At 50.0% G+C, this 18,011-nt stretch overlaps 1 protein-coding gene across 1 annotated transcript in view; it reads right to left on the reverse strand.

Annotated features, from left to right (window-relative positions):
• Positions 1-18,011, reverse strand: part of KIAA1755 (KIAA1755 ortholog) — a 47,290-nt gene that overhangs the window by 17,544 nt on the left and 11,735 nt on the right. Inside the window, exons 2-5 of the mRNA XM_035298583.3 lie at positions 17,293-17,490; positions 11,698-13,045; positions 10,547-10,744; positions 2,039-2,162 (exon numbers count right to left, since the gene is read on the reverse strand). Coding sequence (XP_035154474.3) covers positions 2,039-2,162; positions 10,547-10,744; positions 11,698-13,045; positions 17,293-17,490 — 1,868 coding nt within the window. The remainder of the gene's footprint in view (positions 1-2,038; positions 2,163-10,546; positions 10,745-11,697; positions 13,046-17,292; positions 17,491-18,011) is intronic.

An 18,011-nucleotide genomic window follows, 5' to 3' on the forward strand; every position in this document is an offset into this window, starting at 1 on the left:
GACCTCGCCTCCCTCTGGCGATGCCCATGCTGGACAGTGATTTGTTTCCAGACCTGTCTCTGCCACCAACCCGGTGGCCCTTAGAAGTCAGGGCCCTATGTGAGGAGCCTCTGTCCCTAGCAGTATGTGGCATGAAGCCAGGCCCAGAGCAGGGGCCCGGCCAATGTTCATTCAGAGCCCTAGTGGAGAAAACCAGCCCAGCACACAAGCACCTAGTATGCACTGCATGCCACAGTTTACACCCCCACGACCCTGCATCCCTGCCACTTGTGCCCAGTTTGGTCCTTAGAGCCCTCTTGGCCGTGCCCTTTATTCAGGCGAGCTTTAGGGCGGGGACGTTATTTCCCCATGGTTGCATAGCAAGTCAGTGGGATCCCAGAGCTCTGTTTACCATACTACTTTTTTTGTTTGAGACAGAGTCTCGCTCTGTCACCCAGACTGGAGTGCAGTGACATGATCTCAGCTCACTGCAACCTCTGCCTCCTGGGTTCAAGCAGTTCTCCTGCCTCAGCCTCCTGAGTAGCTGGGATTACAGACACGCAGCACCATGCCTGACTAATTTTTGTATTTTTAGTAGAGACAGGTTTTCACCATCTTGGCCAGGCTGGTCTTGAACTCTGACCTTGTGATCCACCTGCTTTGGCCTCCCAAAGTGCTGGGATTACAGGCGTGAGCCACCGCGCCTGGCCGCTAGTCACTTTATAGCACAGAAAAGGGGGTCCCATCTCCCACTCAGTTCGGAAAAGCCATTCTACCTTGGACAAGAAAAAAAAATGTCACTGGCCAGCAGGTGGCAGTGATGGATCCAGTGGGATGGGATGCATGAAGAAGAGGGTTCCATCACCTTCCACCACCTCCAAAGCAGACCTTTAGGTTGAATTGGGGATTATTAGCTAGTCCTGGGCAGCACCCACTCTAAGACTGCCCTGGCTGGAAGGTGAGTCCCAGAGGAAAAAAGGGTGCTTCCTCCCTAGCCAATCCATTACGTCTGAATGTTGGTGGGGTAGGTGTGTTAGGAGGAGTGTGAGAAATCAGCCTGGGTCCACTTATCATTCACTCATTTACTCACCCACGCATTCTTTCACTCTCTCATTTATTCATTTACTCATTCACCCTTTCCTTTATTTTTTCAAATATTTATAATTCAGTTGACAGCTCAATTATCACTTCCTCAGGGAAGCGTTCCCTGATTTCCCAATTGAAATTAACATCCCCTATTATTCTCACTCTACAACAGTGGTCCTCAAAAGTGTGGTCCCAGGCCCAGCACTGTTATCCTGGTGATAACAGTATCACCAGGAAATTTGTTAAAAATGCAGATTTTCAGGCCCCACCCACCCCTCATCTACTGAATCAGAAAATCTGGGGGATGGGCCCCTGCAATCAGTTTCAACAGTCCATTGGGTGATTCTAATGCACCCTCAAATTTGAAAACCTGCTGGGCATGGTGGCTCATGCCTGTAATCCCAGCACTTTGGGGAGGTCGAGGTGGGCAGATCACCTGAGGTCAGGAGTTCGAGACCAGCCTGACCAACATGGAGAAACCCCGTCTCTACTAAAAATACAAAATCAGCTAGTCATGGTGGCGCATGCCTATAATCCCAGTTATTTGGGAGGCTGAGGCAGAAGAATCGCTTGAACTCAGGAGGCAGAGGTTGCAGTGAGCTGAGATTGTGCCACTGCACTCGAGCCTGCACAACAAGAGCAAAACTGTCTCCAAAAAAAAAAAAAAAAAAATTGAAAACCACTGATCTACAGACATCCCTCCTCTCTTCTTCACACTGACACTCTTGAAAGTTTCTTGGCCATGGCTTGTTTCTTGCACCCTGTCCGGTTCTCCCACCAGCCTGGCAACCGCCCGATGGCAGGGACTGAGCCTGTCTTGCTTTCCCCAGCATCTGTCTGGGGACGGGCTCTGTGAACAGAAACTGGATGGAAGGACATGGTGCCTCTCTACTCCACTCAGTGCCTAATCCAGGGCTCTGGGCCCAGAGGGCTGAGGTGGAGATGGAGCCATCGGGGTGGCCCAGACCCTTACCTGGGGATGGCGCACAGGTAGGAGAGTAGCTTGGTGACCTCTGAAGCTGTGCACCATGGTGCCTCCCAGGCTCCCTCTGTAGTTGACACCAGAAGCAGGGGCCGCCTAGCCCTGTCCCGGCCACCTGGAGGAGAGAGGGCGCACGTGAGCAGTGAGAACTTTGGTGGGGCCCTGTAGGGAACCTCTCCTGTGGCCTTCAGACCTTTGCCCATAATGGTTCCTTTGCCTGGAATGCCCTTTCTCCTTTTCCTTCTGTGAACTCTGAACTTCTGTTCATCCTTCGAGGCCTAGCTCAAATGCCGCTTCCTGAGAAAAGTCTTCCTGGAATGTCTTCTGTGCAGAGTACTCTTTTGGTATAGGGTACATGGGCAGCAAAGCTCCTGGCATGAGCTCTGGGGTCACACAGAAAGGGGTCAGGTCTCCACTTTGCACTGACTCACTGTGTGTCTGTGGGCAAGTGGGTGCACCTCTGAGCTTAACAGATAATGATCTGATAAGCGGGGGGGGGGGAATAATATACTGAGCTTATTAGGTTATTTCGAGGATGGAATCAGGCAGCGCCTGAGCAGTCACACACAGCAAGAGCTCAAGTCGGTGGGATCCCAGACTGAGCTGCTCAATCACTGGCTGTTACAGTGATCGCTGTCTCTGTTCTCGTCTCCAGTCCACGGGGTGGTGAGTGTCCCGTGGCCACCAGCTCACTATTTCTTCTTGCAGACTTTCAACCCTGCATTCCTGACAGGCTATTTCCTGTTCCAGGAATCTGGGCCTGTGCCTCACTCTCCCCACAGGGGTCATGAGGCTGAGGCACCAGGAGCCAGCACAGCCCATCCTCACGGAGTAGGGAGAAGGGTGGGGGAAGGACAGCAGTGGGGGAAGAGGCCCAGGCCTCAGGAAGCCACGCCTGTCCCACAGCCTGGACTCAGAGCCCTGCACTTCAGTCAGCTCATTCCGGGCTGCCCTGCAATGACCACCACCCGCTCCACGTGGGCACCACCCTCTACAGTGTGCAAAACCCTTCACCACTCACAAGGCCTTGGACAAACCTGACCACCTTCACAACTGCTGCCTCACAGGGGTTCAACCACCTGGAACATTCTTTCACATATGTCTTAGAATCTGACATAATATTTAAAATTAAAAATACATACATTTGTGGGTATATATCAATGTTATATCTTGTTAATATTATGGATTTGAGCAGTTTCCCAATCCCATTGACAAATTTCAAAAGACATTTTGTTGAGGGTGAGAGGGGAGACTTGAATAGGAACTGGAAATTGATTAGTCTGAGGACATTCTTTTTAATTTTGTTAGGAGGCCGGGGGCAGTGGCTCATGCCTGTAATCCCAGCACTTTGGGATAACAAGGTAGGAGGATGGCTTGAGCTCAGGAGATCGAGATCAGCCTGGGCAACATAGCAAGACCTTGTCTTTACTAAAAATAAAAAAATAATTAGCCAGGAGTGGTGATGTGTGCCTGTAGTCCCAGCTGCTCAGGAGGCTGAGGTGAAATAATCGCTTGAGCCAGGGAGGTTCAGGCTGCTAGAGCCATAACTGTGCCGCTGCACTGCAGCCTGGGTGACAGAGTGAGACCTTGTCTCAAAGAAAAATTTTTTTTATCAAGTATACTAATAGTATTGTGATTATTAGGGAACACGTGAAGTGTTTAGGGGATAGAATATGAAGATTTGTAATATTTTTATAAATACTTCAGAAAAAATAGGTGAAGCATGACAAAATGTTAAGATTTATTAAATCTGGGCAATGGGTACATGGGTATTCATACTATTCTGTCTACTTTTCTATAGGTTGAAATTTTTCATAATATAAAAGTCAAAAAGAGGCCGGGTGTGGTGGCTCATGCCTGTAATCTCAGTGCTTTGGGAGGCTGAGGCCAGTGGATCACCTGAAGTCGGGAGTTCAAGACCAGCCTGGCCAAGATGGTGAAGCCTCATCTCTACTACAAATACAAAAATTAGCCAGGCCTGGTGGCGCATGCCTGTAATCCCAGCTACTACCAGGGCTGAGGCAGGAGGATTGCTTGAACCTGGGAGGCAGAGGTTGCAATGAATGAGCCAAGATTGTGCCACTACAGTCCAGCTTGGGCGACAGAGCAAGACTGTCTAAAAACAAAAACAAAGGTGAAGTCATTAAACCATGACAAAATTGCACAACTTGTGAAGGTGGAGATGGTGAAGGTCCCTCCAAAATCCTATCGCAGCTGTTGGGTCCTTGGGTCAGGAAATGCTACATCATGCACCTGGGCCCATTTTGCTGATGAGGAAACTGGGGTGTGGAAGCAGCTTCCCAGTCCCCCATGGGCCCAGGTCCCCAGACTCTCCACAAGGGTAGAGACCATGTCTGATTCACCCCCTGAATCAGGAGTGATGGTGAAGCTTTGTCTGCTGTACACCTGAGGCCTGGAGGTCAATTGCAGTTCTGATGGTGCTACACTCCCTTGCTCTATAACCTTCTATGGCTCCTTATGGCCTTGAGGAGAAACTGCAAGCTTCTGAACCTGGCACTGAAGTGTCCAGGGCTCTGCACACTCTTCCACCCTCACTTCATAAACTAGGTGTTGGGGCGGAGCTGTGTTCCCTCCCCCTCCAAATTTATATGTGGAAGTCTTAACCCCCAGTACGTCAGCATGTGGAAATAGGGTGTTTAAAGAGGTAATTCAGTTAAAATGAGGTTACTGGGGGCCCTACTGGAATATGACCAGTGTCCTTAGAAGAAGACATTTGGACACAGAGGGAAGACCCCATGAAGACACAGGGAGAAGACGGGCATTTGCAAGCTGAGGAGAGAGGACAGAAGAAACCAACCCTACCAACACCTTGATCTTGGACTTCTAGCCTCCAGACATATGAGAAAATGAATCTCCGTTGCTTAAGCCACCCATGTTCTGGCAGTCCTGGGAAACTAATACACTACGTCTCCCCTTGCCACCAACGACAGATGACACTACCCAGCTTTGTTCACCCTATTCCTTTTTTCTAGGTATGCCCACTGTCCTATCTCCATCTGGTGAAATCCCCTCATCTTTCAAAGACAAGCCAAGATGCCACCTCCTCCAGGAAGACCTCCTTACCGCCTTCCCTCTTTAGAAGTCCTTCCCCAACCCCAGGTTCCCAAAGCAAATGTAGGCCTCTGTGAGATCCTGCAAGTCTGAGAGCCCCTTATGGATGTGCACTGGCTCAAACTCATTGCTGCATCCCCACGCTCAGTGCAAGGCTGGATAATCAATGTCTGATGGAGGCATGAAGGAACGGAGGGTTGGAGCAACATCTCTCCAACTTGATGGGCCTAGGGATCTTGCTGGAATGCAAATGCTGGTTCAGCAGGCCTGAGATCCTGCCTCTCCCTGGCTCCAAAGTCACTCTGATGTAGGCGCTCCCCAGACCACACTGTGAGCAGCAAAGGGTTCATAGACTCAGGACATTCCACACCGGGACACAATGGTCATGCAATTAGTTCACGTGTCTGGTTCCCCACGCTGCCTGGAACAGGGCCCTGCACACACCCAGTGCCAGCTGTGGTGTGATTACAGCAAGGGACAGTTGTCCACCTGATTTGTCTTCAGCTGGGCCAAGGGGACCCCTTTTCCCCAAACATTATCCCTCATCTAATGGCTGGTGCTGAAAAACCATCATTAGCATCTCAGAATCTTGGCTTGAAGCTGTGCCATTCACAGGTATTATGGGCCTCAGGTGAAAATAAGGGTGGGAAGTTGGGTGGTGGGTAAGTCGGGGTTACCCAAAGTTGCTGAAAAATGTGTCGCACCTGCCAGCAGCATGAGTCACTCCAAGTTTGGGGAGGGAGGAATGGTAAATAATTGAATTTGCAAGCAATTAAAAGCATTTTTTTGTATTGAAACAAATGTGAATGTATTCTAGTTATGGATATTTAAAATGTATAGAAATTTTAAAGACAAAATGGATTTCAAAGATCTTTACAGAGCAACTGAGCACTCAGGGTGAGGTCTCAATCCCAGGGGCTCCGTTCATTCTCTTCCGCATTAGAGATTTTCCAGTGAAAAGACAGAGCTTTCTCCTAAGGCTTCGTGCCTGTGGCCCCTAATGCCCAGAACCTTAACTATGTTACCTTACATGGCAAAAAGGGCATTGCAGATGTGATGAAGGGCAGGACCTTGAGGTGGCGAGATTAGCCTGGATCATTTGATCTAATCATAGGAATCCTTAAAAGCAGAGAACTTCTCCTGGCTTTGGTAGGAGCAAGGTGCCAAGACAAATGGAAGGTGAGGGAGCTGCAACATTGCTGGCTTTGAGGCTGGAGGAAGGGGCCACAAGCCAAGGAAAGTAGTGGTCTCTAGAAGCTGGAAAAGGCAAATCATTCAGCCCTGCAGACACCTGAATTCAGCCCAGTGAGATCCATGATGGGCTTCTAAGGTACAGAGCTCTCAGAGAATACATTTATGTTGTTTCACGTCACTAAGTTTGAAATAACTTGTTATGGCCACAATGGGAAACAAATACAGTGCCTATTAAACAAACCCATCCCTAGCATGGGAGCAGACATTCACACCTGCGTGTTGATCAGTTTCTTTCCTGAGAACAGAACTTTATGGGAATTTTACAGAGAACAGGGCTGGCCTCTTGGAGCACAGACTCTGGGGACTGTTTGTGCTACAAGGAAACTCCAGCAGAGGCCAGGGTGGATGCAGAGACGCCCGCAAGGAGACCACTGCAGCAGGCAAGAGACCACATTGGTTTGGACTTGGGTGGGGTGAAGCCAACAGATTCTGAATACAGTTGACAGTTAACAAATTGAGGATGAAGTCGTCATCTTTGACTGCCATGTGGAAAGGCGGGAAGTTTGGGAAGAGTGAGGTGTGGGATGTGAAATCAAGAGTCCATATTTGGACATGCTAAGTTAGAGATGCCTGTGAGACCCCCACGCAGAGACATCAAGTAGTAAACAGCTGGATGGGTAAGTCTGGAGTTCACAGCCAGGGCCTAGGCTGGAAAAACCAGTGTGGGGGTTGTCAGTGTGCAAAGAGCATTTACAGCAAATATTCCACCTCCTGAACAAGAACGCTTAGGAAGTGAGTGTAGATGGAGAGGAGAAGGGGACCAAGGACTGGGCTTTGGGGGCCCTCCAGGATTGTGGAGATGAGGAGAAGACAGGAAAAGAGGCTGCAAAAGTGTAGCCAGTGAGGTGGGAGGAGACCAGGGGACTGAAGATCTAATGGCAAGTGAAGAAAGGCTTTCAAGAGGAGGAAGTGGCCATCCATGCTAAATGCTGCGAAAGGGTCAAGGGTGATGGGGACTGAGAATTGACCCCTGGGGCTAGAAACATGGAAGCCACTGAGGACCTTGACAAGACCTGTCTCGGTGGTACAGTGGGGAAGGGATTCTGATTAGAGTGAGTAGAAGAGAGAAGGTGTGGAGACAGGGAACACAGACAATCCTCTGTGACGTGAAAGGGCAAGGGTGGTAACATGGGGGCTTACCATGGCTCATTTCAAGCAGGGCAATATTGCAGCATGTGCTCATGCTGATGGGAATGGCCCAGAGCCAAAGACCCCCTGGAGGTCAGTGGTCAGGAATCTAACACAACTAGCTTGCACGATTGTGTGAACTTTTCCAGTTTTGTTCAGCTTGAGGGTGCGTGGGGAGAGTTGGATCTCATGGGGGTTGGGATTTCTCCAGGTAAGCGTGAATATTGAAGAGAAAAGCAAGTGAGTGAGAGTGTTTGAAAGAAAGTGATTACAATGGTAACTCTGGACTCTAAGCCACAAAGAAGGGATGTGAGGATGTGACAGAGGGTGGAAGAGACATGATGGGAAAGGGATGTGATAGAGGGTGGGGAGACATGATGATGGGACGGGATGTGATGGAGGGTGGGGAGACATGATGATGGGAAGGGATGTGATGGAGGGTGGGGAGACATGATAATGGGAAGGGATGTGGTGGAGGGTGGGAGACATGGTGATGGGAAGGGATGTGGTGGAGAGTGGAGAGATATGATGATGGGAAGGGATGTGGTGGAGGGTGGGAGACATGGTGATGAGAAGGGATGTGGTGGAGGGTGGGAGACATGGTGATGGGAAGGGATGTGGTGGAGGGTGGGAGACATGGTGATGGGAAGGGATGTGGTGGAGAGTGGAGAGACATGATGATGGGAAGGGATGTGGTGGAGAGTGGGAGACATGGTGATGGGAAGGGATGTGATGGAGGGTGGGAAGACATGATGATGGGAAGGGATGTGATGGAGGGTGGGGAGACATGATAATGGGAAGGGATGTGGTGGAGGGTGGGAGACATGGTGATGAGAAGGGTTGTGAGGAAGGTGGGGAGACATGATGGGAAGGGATGTGGTGGAGAGTGGGAGACATGGTGACGGGAAGGGATGTGATGGAGGGTGGGAGACATGATGATGGGAAGGAATGTGATGAAGGGTGGGGAGCCATGATGATGGGAAGGGATGTGATGGAGGGTGGGGAGACATGATGATGGGAAGGGATGTGGTGGAGAGTGGGAGACATGGTGACGGGAAGGGATGTGGTGGAGGGTGGGAGACATGGTGATGGGAAGGGATGTGGTGGAGGGTGGGGAGACATGATGATGGGAAGGGATGTGATGGAGGGTGGGAGACATGATGATGAGGAAGGGGAGTGAAAAGCGGTTGAGCCAATAGGTTCAAGGTCTTGTGAGTCCTGAAGATGATTAAACTTGGGGCAGTGGGTGAGTCGGTAAGAGAAGTGTAATGAAGGAGTGGGAGCCTTAACATGAAAACCAGGCAGGGAGCAGTGGGTTATGGAGGATGTCATGGGAGGAGTATCGTGGCAAATGAGGACAAGATCATTAGAGAAGAGGACAGAAAACGGAGCAGAAAGAGCATGCATGTGGGCATTGCTCATTCAGCAGCAAATGGTTTCTGCACATGTACTAACATGTACTGTGCATCAGGCATGTGGGAGCTAACAGAGCATGTTGCAACCCCCAAGAATTACAAGAGTAACTGTGGAAAGAGTGACAGTCAACCTGTCCTCCTATCTGCCTGTCCTCCTCTTCTTGAGGAGGTCCAGAGAGGGCAAGTGACTTATCCAAGGGCACACAGGGAAGTGATGAGAGAGTTGGAACTAAAATGAAGGTCTCCTTCCTCCCACAGCAGAGTCTTCCATGGACAAAATCTAAGCCCTTGGCACATGGTGGCCTTAAAGGGATGGTGAGATCCTTTGTGTACAATGAATGTGGGGACAAACAGCAGGAGTTTCAGCAAAGATGACCAGGAAAAGGACAGATAAGGTCCCCCAGGAGCTGCCAAAAAGGGCAGTGCCCAAGGTCTCGCAGAGAGGTAGAAGTTTGTGAAATAAAATAGTATTTCAGGACAGTCTGTCTCCCGAAAGCACTGTGTTCTCTTGCCTCCAGATCTTTGCATATGTTGTTCCCTCTGTCTGGAATGCTGTTTCCAGCCATTCGCCTGGATAGTTCCTATTCATACCGGAGGACTGGACTTTCTGCTACTTCCTCCAGGAAGTCTTCCTTGACCTCTCCTACCCCAAGCCTGGGCCAAAGGACTCATCTGTGCTCCCACAGACCCCTTCCCCACAGACACACTTTGTTTACACTTGGTTGCAAAGTGTGTACACTGGGTTGCAATATACTGGGTTGCAATAATCTGTTGTAATAATTTGTTGACTTTTCCCTACCACTAAATATAGGTTTCCTGAGAGCAGAAAACACATCAGACTCATTCCCTTATGAATCCCCAGTGCTAAGCCCAGGGCCTAGTAAGTATGTTACAACGAGGAAATATTAAACAGGAGTGATAAGACCCTCTGTATTGGATGCTGCTAGTACCCCAAACCCAGATCCCCCAGCAGGCAGAGAACCCATCCCAGAGTCAGGAAGCATCAGCTGCCAATGGCTCACAGACGCTGCCTCTCTGAAGAAGCACCCTGGGCTGAACTGGACCACTGGCTCCCCCTGCCCCCCCCATTCCAGGGTCAGCTCACAGTTCCTGCAGTTCATTAATGATGGACAGACCCAGGATCAGCCCACAGTTAGTGACTGACAGACAAGGCTTACAAAAGGCCATTCCTCTATGCCTTAAGCTGGAGCCAACCCTGTGGGGCGGGTCATGCCCCAGCGCTCTCCCGCAGGTCAGCCCACAGCCTTGCTTGGCTCCTTTCCTCCCCTGACCCTCTCTCCTTCTCCTCAGAGCCCCCTCTAATAAGTCACTTTTCCAAAAACCTCTGTCTCAGGCTCTGCTTCTGGGGACCCCAATATCCACTTTGGCTGCCTCAGTGATGGATGGACGAGTAGACGGAAAGACAGACAGATGGGTGGATGGATACCAACGAATTGCTCTCATCTATTCCAGCTGTCCCATGGGAAAGATGAGGAAACTGAGGCCCAGGGAGGCTTGGCTAGAACCTGGGCCTCCAGAGCTTTCCCTGCCTCCCTCCACCCACCAGCACCTGAGGATGCTCTGGGGCCCCAGCTCCCTCCCCACCACTTCTGCTTTAATCCCCTGGAACCTGGCAGGCATGCTATCCTGGAGCAGAAAGCCTTGATACCCAGAGCCCCAATCCTGGGCTCAGGCCCTGGGGGCTCCTCCTCCAAGGTGGGGCCTCTTTCTGGGGAGCCTGCAGGAGCTTCTGGGAAGGCAGCCTTTTCCTCCATCAGTGGGTGGGAGGCAGTGGCTGGGCCAGATGTTTTGGTCTGAGTTGTTCCAGCTGGGAAAAAGCAACAACAAGGAAAAGGATGTCAAGCAGAAGACCGGCTTTCTAAGGGGAAATGTCTCCTCTTCTCCTTCCGGCTTGCAGACACTGACAACTAGTGATCTCTCCCATGGGCCAGGCATTGCACCAAGCCCCCACTTCTAGTGTTACCCCTCCCCACACCTCACTTTTTTTTCTTTAGAGACAGGGTCTCACTCTGTTGCCCAGGCTGGAATGCAGTGGCACAAACAGAGCTCACTGCAGCTTTGAACTCCTGGACTCAAAAGATCCTCCCACCTCAGCCTCCAAGTATTGGGGCTACAGGCATGCACCACCACACCCAGCTTTTTCTTTTTTTTTCCTCCCCTCTCCTCCCTTCCCTCCTCCCTCCCTCCTTCCTTCCCTCCCTCCCTCCCTCCCTCCCTCCCTCCCTCCCTCCCTCCCTCCCTTCCTTCCTTCCTTCCTTCCTTCCTTCCTTCCTTCCTTTTCTTCCTTCCTTCCTTCTCTTTTTTCTTTCTTGTAGTAGAGATTAAATGTTCCTATGTTGCCCAGGCTGGCCTCAAATTCCTGGCCCCAAGCCACTCAAATTCTCCCGCCTCAGCCACCTAAAGTGCTGGGATTACAGAATAAACCACCACACCTGGCTTCTGGTGTCCCTTTGAACCCTCAAAATAACACTGAAATAGGTGACATTCCCATCTCAGAGATGGGGAGACCTGGACTCAGGGAAGTTCAGTACTTGGCCAAGGTCACACAGCCAGTGTGTGGCAAAGGTGGCGTGTGAACTCAGGCAGTTGTAACACAGTCACGGTACCTTGCTCAATTCCAGACATATGAGACCTCAAGCCCGTGAACATGCCACACTGTGTACTAAACCCCTGAAGCTGAGCCAGCCCAGGTGGTCTCTGTCACTTACAACCAGAACTACCTGAAATGTGATTGTATAGCTGAGCATGTGGGCATCTTACCTTTCCCCAAAGATTTGGCTCTGTTGGGTTTAGGGGAGTAGAGGGAACACAGAACTTTCCAGGGCCCATCATGCTGGAGTGAGGCTTTCTCTGGGGTCACAGAGGGTGGCCTCTGCCCTTTCAAGAAGGAGAATTTGAGCCCAGGCATGGGGGATTCAGGGGAGGAAGTGTTTCTGCTAGGACAGGGCATGGGCTTTGGAAGTCTCCCATTTCTCTCTTTGGTCTTCACCTCCATCTTTGTTTCAGAGGCTGGAGCTGTAGGAGAAGCTGGGGACAAGCGGGGAGAGGAAGCTTGTCTTGGTCCAGGCCCGAGCTGCACCATACTCTCTGGGTTTCCTGGAGGTCCCTGCATCTTGGAGGCATCTGGCTCTTGTGAGACACTTGCCCCAAGACCAGAGGCAAAGTCCAGTGGGTCCTCAAGGACATTCATGTAGGCCCCTTGGGGCAGCCCTTCTGAGTTGTGGGTGGGTACTTTATGATTGACCTTTCTCTTCAAGCCCAAAATGCAGGGCTCCTCCTCTGAGTTTTCTGGCTTTGCGCAAGCTCGTTTTCCCAAGGAAGGTCCTTCATTGGCCTCTGAGCCAGGCAGTATCTTTTGAGATAAAGAAGTTTCCTTAGTTCCAGATATTTCCTCTAGTGCCTCAGAAGCACACCCACTGGATGTGCCCGCCTCCCTACTGGGAGACTCTCCTCTGCTCTCCTGGGAAAAGTCTAGGAGAGCCACGTAGTCTCCCTCTAAGTTCTGGGTGACCACCTCATCCATCCTGAAGGCCGCTTCCCCAGGCCTGGCTTGTTCCACCTTGATGAGTCCTGGATACTTGCTCCCATATATCTTGCCCTTACCTTTGGCCAAACTCTGGGCAAGAAGCACCTGGTTGTCTAGGGAGCTGGCCTGGTGCAACTCATGAGGGCTGCTCAAATCCAGTGCCTCTAATGGAAGGGACCCCCAGGCTGGGCAGAGGGCATTCCCTACGTGGGGTCTATCATCCACAAACTCTGGGCTGGTTATCCTGGTCCAAGGCACAGGTGCAATCCCATTTTCTGATGCTACCAAGCAGTTGTGTAGAGGATTTCCCTCAAAGTCACTGTTGATGGCCTCCAGCCATTCTTGGGTGAAAAGTATAGGGTAGGCTGGCTCAGAAACAGGCTTCTTGTCCACTGTGCGGAGGTCTAGGGAGAGGCATTTGATCATAATGCAGACGGACTGCTGCTCCTGGGGCTCCACTTGGAGGTAGAAGTCACCCTGGCGCAATAAGAGAGGGTTGAGGGGCGCCAAGTGGACCACCACTTCATCCCTCAGACAGAGCGGCCAGCCCTCGTGTAAGAAGAGGCAGTGTGAATAGGGGGCCTGTGGAGAGAAGACGATGGCATCAGAAAACCTGGCCCTGAAAGGCTCCACCCTTGGATCTGCTCCTTTCCCTCTCCCATGTGGAATCTGGAACAGATAAGGGACTGGGATGAGGCAGCATTTAAGAGGCACTCACTGTCAAGGTTGTGCAAAGGTTGCCTCTCCTGCCCTACCCTAATCCTGGCCCTGACCTTGGAAATATTTGCTAGCCTACTGACCCAAGTGAGAAAGCCCAGAGCACCATGCACTAGTTAGCAATTGGCTTTTCCAAGTGGTCCCCTTGCTTGGCTCATGCTCCCTTCCTCTCCCCATGTATCCAGAACATTTCTCAACCCAGTTCAAGCGTTAGCCCACCATTTTAAAGCCAGGGAGACACGGTTTAGACAAAGGTCTACATCGCTAATTTATGCAAATTGCTTAACTTCTTTGAACCCCAATTTCCCTACCTGCAAATAGGATAATACATGTCAGTATTACTGGGTTGGTATGCAGATTAAGTGAGATTATACAAGTGTACCTTGATTTATGATGGGGTTACATCCTGGTAAATCCATCATAGGTTGAAGATATCATAGGTCAAAAATGCATTTAATGTACCTAATCTACAGAACATCATAGCTTATTTAGACTAGCCTATCTTAAATGTACACAGGACACTTACATAAGCCTATAGTTAGCCAAAATCATCTAACACAATGCCTATTTTAAAATAAAGTGTTGAATATCTTATGTAATTCAGATAGTTAATGTACTGAGGGTGAAGTAGAAACACTATTGAATGAGAAGTCAGGGAATCTGATCCTGCCACTAACTTACTAGATGACCATCTATTTTTTCTGACCCAAAGGTTATTCTGGGCCTGAATATTTATTATTTATTTGTTTATTTATTGTTTGTATGCTTATTTCTCATTAATGGATAACAACATGAAGGTTTATTTGTTAACTATTTATTTCCCATTAATGGATAACAACATGAAGGTGAAGCAAAACTTAAAAAAAAATTTTTTTTTTCCTTTTGGAGATGGAGTTTTGCTCTTGTTGCCCAGGCTGGAGTGCAATGGCGTGATCTCAGCTCACTGAAACCTCCACCTCCCGGGTTCAAGCAATTCTCCTGCCATAGCCTCCTGAGTAGCTGGGATTACAGGCATGCAGCACCATGTCTGGCTAATTTGGTATTTTTAGTAAAGATGGGATTTCTTCATGTTGGTCAGTTAGGCTGGTCTCAAACTCCCAACCTCAGGTGATCCACCCACCTCAGCCTCCCAAAGTGCTGGGATTACAGGTGTGAGCCACCATGCTCAGCCAAAAAAAAAAAATTTTTAACAGGAGTTGCCAGCAATTCCCTATATAGGTGGGCACAGCTGGTCATTCTGCAACAGGCTTTGACCCAAGTGATCTATCTCAGTTGAGCCTCTCTACTGGGCTGCACAGGACCAGTGTTCAACAGTGACACCATGTGGCAACAATGGAAACATCCACTTCACTGGGCTGACAACAGGTCTTTCTTTAACCAGCTTTTGGAAAAGTCTGAATTCTGTGGATTGGGTAAGACCCAGTCAACCTTACATAATTTGGATGAGTGTGTGGGAGATGTGCAGAGAGTGACACTGAACTTCTGCTAATTAAGCAGGTGTTTCCTGGAATTACTGATTGGGGAAATATTGAGATCTGACCACAGTTACATCTCACATTGATAAACCCATTTATACCAGTTATATTGTAGATTGGGCTGACTCAGAGAAGCTTAATAGCCATAAGCCTTCATGAGTCTGTAGGGTTCTCCAACCTTTTCACTTAGCCATCTTGGGTTTGTAGCATGCCTTCTTTCTCAGCTTCTTATTGAGAGAGAAAAATTCAGCCCAACCATTTTTTGCAAACGACAAAGCACCATAGTGATGATGGCTTTGATCATTTCATTTGACTTTCACAGTAACTCAGTGGTGTAGGCAGTTCAGGCATTATTATTCTTATTTTACAGATGATGCGGCTGAGGCTCAGTGTGGTGAAATATTTGGCTCATAGCCACACAGTTGATAAGCAGCAGGGACTTGGATCAGGCCTTCACATTTGAAGTCAGCTGTATCTGGCCCCAAGCCCCACCAGACTTTATGTGAAGGTGGCTGCCTCTGGGTGATGGAGGCTGGAGGGGCAGACTTTGAGGCTGTCATGCTCCTATTTCAGTTGGAGAAACAAGGAAGTGGGATGGCGATAGCCAATAGCTACAGGGCACTTGCTGCATGCCAGAGTGCTCTAAGCCACAGTGTGTCAACTCCATGTGTTAGGTGCTGTGTTGTTAACATTTCTGCTTGACACTTAAGGAAAGTGAAACTCAGAGAGGTGACATGGGTCTCCCAAGTTTACAGTAATGAGCTTGGATTTGAACCTGGGGCATCTGACCCCAGAAGCCATACTGTTAATTCCACATGACTTCCTCTGCTCCGAGGTGACACATATTTGCCTGTCATTACAATTAGATTAAACTCACCTACAAGGAACAATAAAGGCGTGAAAGGCAGTGAACTTGAGGAAGGGGCCAGTGCAAACCAAGTTTAAATGGCCAAATAAGGGAAGTGGGCAATAATCCCAGCACTTTGGGAGGCCGAGGCAGGTGGATCACCTGAGGTTGGGAGTTTGAGACCAGCCTAACCGACCAACATGAAGAAACCCCATCTCTACCAAAAATACAAAATTAGCCAGACATGGTGGTACATGCCTGTAATCCCAGCTACTCAGGAGGCTGAGGCAGGAGAATCGCTTGAACCCAGGATGTGGAGGTTGCAGTGAGCCAAGATTACACCATTGCACTCCAGCCTGGGCAACAAGAGCAAAACTCCGTCTCCAAAAGGAAAAGAAAATTATTTCAGGGAGAAGAAATAAGGATGGGGAGCATCTACACGAAATAGTATCATGTGGAAGTGGCTGTAAATGTTTCCATGAGAAGCCTTCTTCTTCTCCAATACCAGTTCCCGTGTTTTGAACTAATTCTATGAGCCAGGCTCTGGGCTAAGCATGTAAAATAGATTATCTCACTTTCCTTCTGGTTCCTAACCCTGGACTTTTAGCTGCCACATTCAATTTATTTCTACCACTGAAATGATGCACACAGTCCCTCCCTTCCTTGTTGCTTCTGATGAGCTGTGTCCCTGACAGGAAGTGAGCAAATCAGGACAGGCTAATGGAACCTTAGGCTGATGACAACTCAGGACAGGCTGATGAGATCTCTTTGTGATTCTTGAGGCTGGGGTACCAAGAGGGTGGGCATTAATAACAGAGCAGGGAACAGTCGGGAAAGCTGAGAAGGGAATGGCAAGTTCCTGCAGTGGGCATTGGAGGGCTTGGTCTCCTCAGGCTTCTCTCATCCTTTTCTTAAAACAGCTCCACCCTCTGACCGTAGAGGTAGACACGTGACTCAAGCTTGGCCAATCCTGGCACTCCACTTCTCTTGCCACAGTGATTGGTCCAGGAGTGGACATATGACCCAAACCTGGCCAATCAGGACCCTTTCTTGAGACGTTTTTTCTATGTGCAGTGGATGGGAAAGAGTTTGTTTTCCTCTCCAGGGTAGAAGATAAATCCTAGAGCCTCCCTGGGCTCCAGCCTTGTGGGAACACTTAGCCTGAAAGATTGATGCCAACAGTGAGAAGCAGAGACTTGGGACAGAAAGGGTCTCCAAGGGGTTTGATCGGTGGATCAGCTGGGGCCTGAGGCCTAATCCACTATTTCCTGGTCTGAGTGAGGACTCATTTGCAGCCAGTGAGTCTGCTTAAAACAATTTTCCCTCCACTTTGCCTTAGCAGAGGCCTCCCTGAGATCTGAGTTTGAAGGGGTCACTAGGGAAGAAAGCAAGAGTCCTGATGCCTCAAGAGCTCCAGGGAAGCTCTGGGACCTTCTCTGCTATTTCCACTGAAGCTTCCCCACTTCACCCAAGGCACCTGGCAGTGCCCACAATGTCAGGGGCAGGGCAGACTCCCCAGGGAGCCCCAAGAATGCCTTTATTCGGGCCTTCTTCTCTGCTGGTAACACTACAATGTAATGGACTCATAGATGTCACAGGGTAAAGCCCCCTCCATCTGGGGGGCTGACATCTCCCCTTGGGAAAGCAATGGTACTTGGAAACCCACTACACACCCTCAGTTCTTCCCATGAAACAAGATACAAGCCAGCCCACCTCCTTCCCTACCCGCCTCCAGCCCTGTGACTTTCTGGGACAGCTTATCCCCTGGCCCCGTTTCCCTCTCAACTTACACAGGCTGCTTCTCGCACTTGCTCACACAGGCGCTTGGCAGGAATCAGGAAATCCAGAAGGAAGCTCAGCCCGTCCCCCTGGAAGTCGGAGTCCAGGAGACGAAACACTTGACCCAGGACGGTGGGCGCTGTGGCCTCAAAAGGAGGATAGAGGCCCGCCAGGGCATGCTGGATGGCTGTGTCCAGGGATGGAGGGTCCTTTAGGGGACAGGAGGAGGGAGTGGTCATTGCAATGATAATAAGGGCACAGGCCACTTCACATGACCTTCCAGGCCCCCTATGCCTAAGGCTTCTGCTGACTCTTGGACCTCCTCGCCTCCCCCAGCCCCCTCACTCACCACCGCCAGCCACGCTGGCCTTCTTTCCTGTTTCTCAAATACACTAGCCACAGTCTCACCTCAGGGTCTTTGCACTGGCTGTTCCCTCTGCCTAGAATGCTCTTCCTCAGACAGACACATTCCTGTACCTCTTGCAGGTCTTTACTCAAATGACGTCTGCCGATCCAAGGAGACATGGAAGAATTGGAGGGGGTGGGTGGTGCATTCAGGTCAGGGGCAAAGAGAAAGGGGATTTTGACATTGTCTCAATCTAACTGCCTGGCTGGCCTGTGGACCTGCAGCTTGAAGCTGAGCCACAAGGGAAGCCCAGCCCAGATCAGACAGCCCCAGTCCACATGCGGATGGGAGAATGAGAATAAGTGATTGCTATTTTGCCACTGA

The sequence above is a fragment of the Callithrix jacchus genome, chromosome 5 (assembly GCF_049354715.1).
Source record: "Callithrix jacchus isolate 240 chromosome 5, calJac240_pri, whole genome shotgun sequence".
In the NCBI taxonomy this organism is placed as follows: domain Eukaryota; kingdom Metazoa; phylum Chordata; class Mammalia; order Primates; family Cebidae; genus Callithrix; species Callithrix jacchus.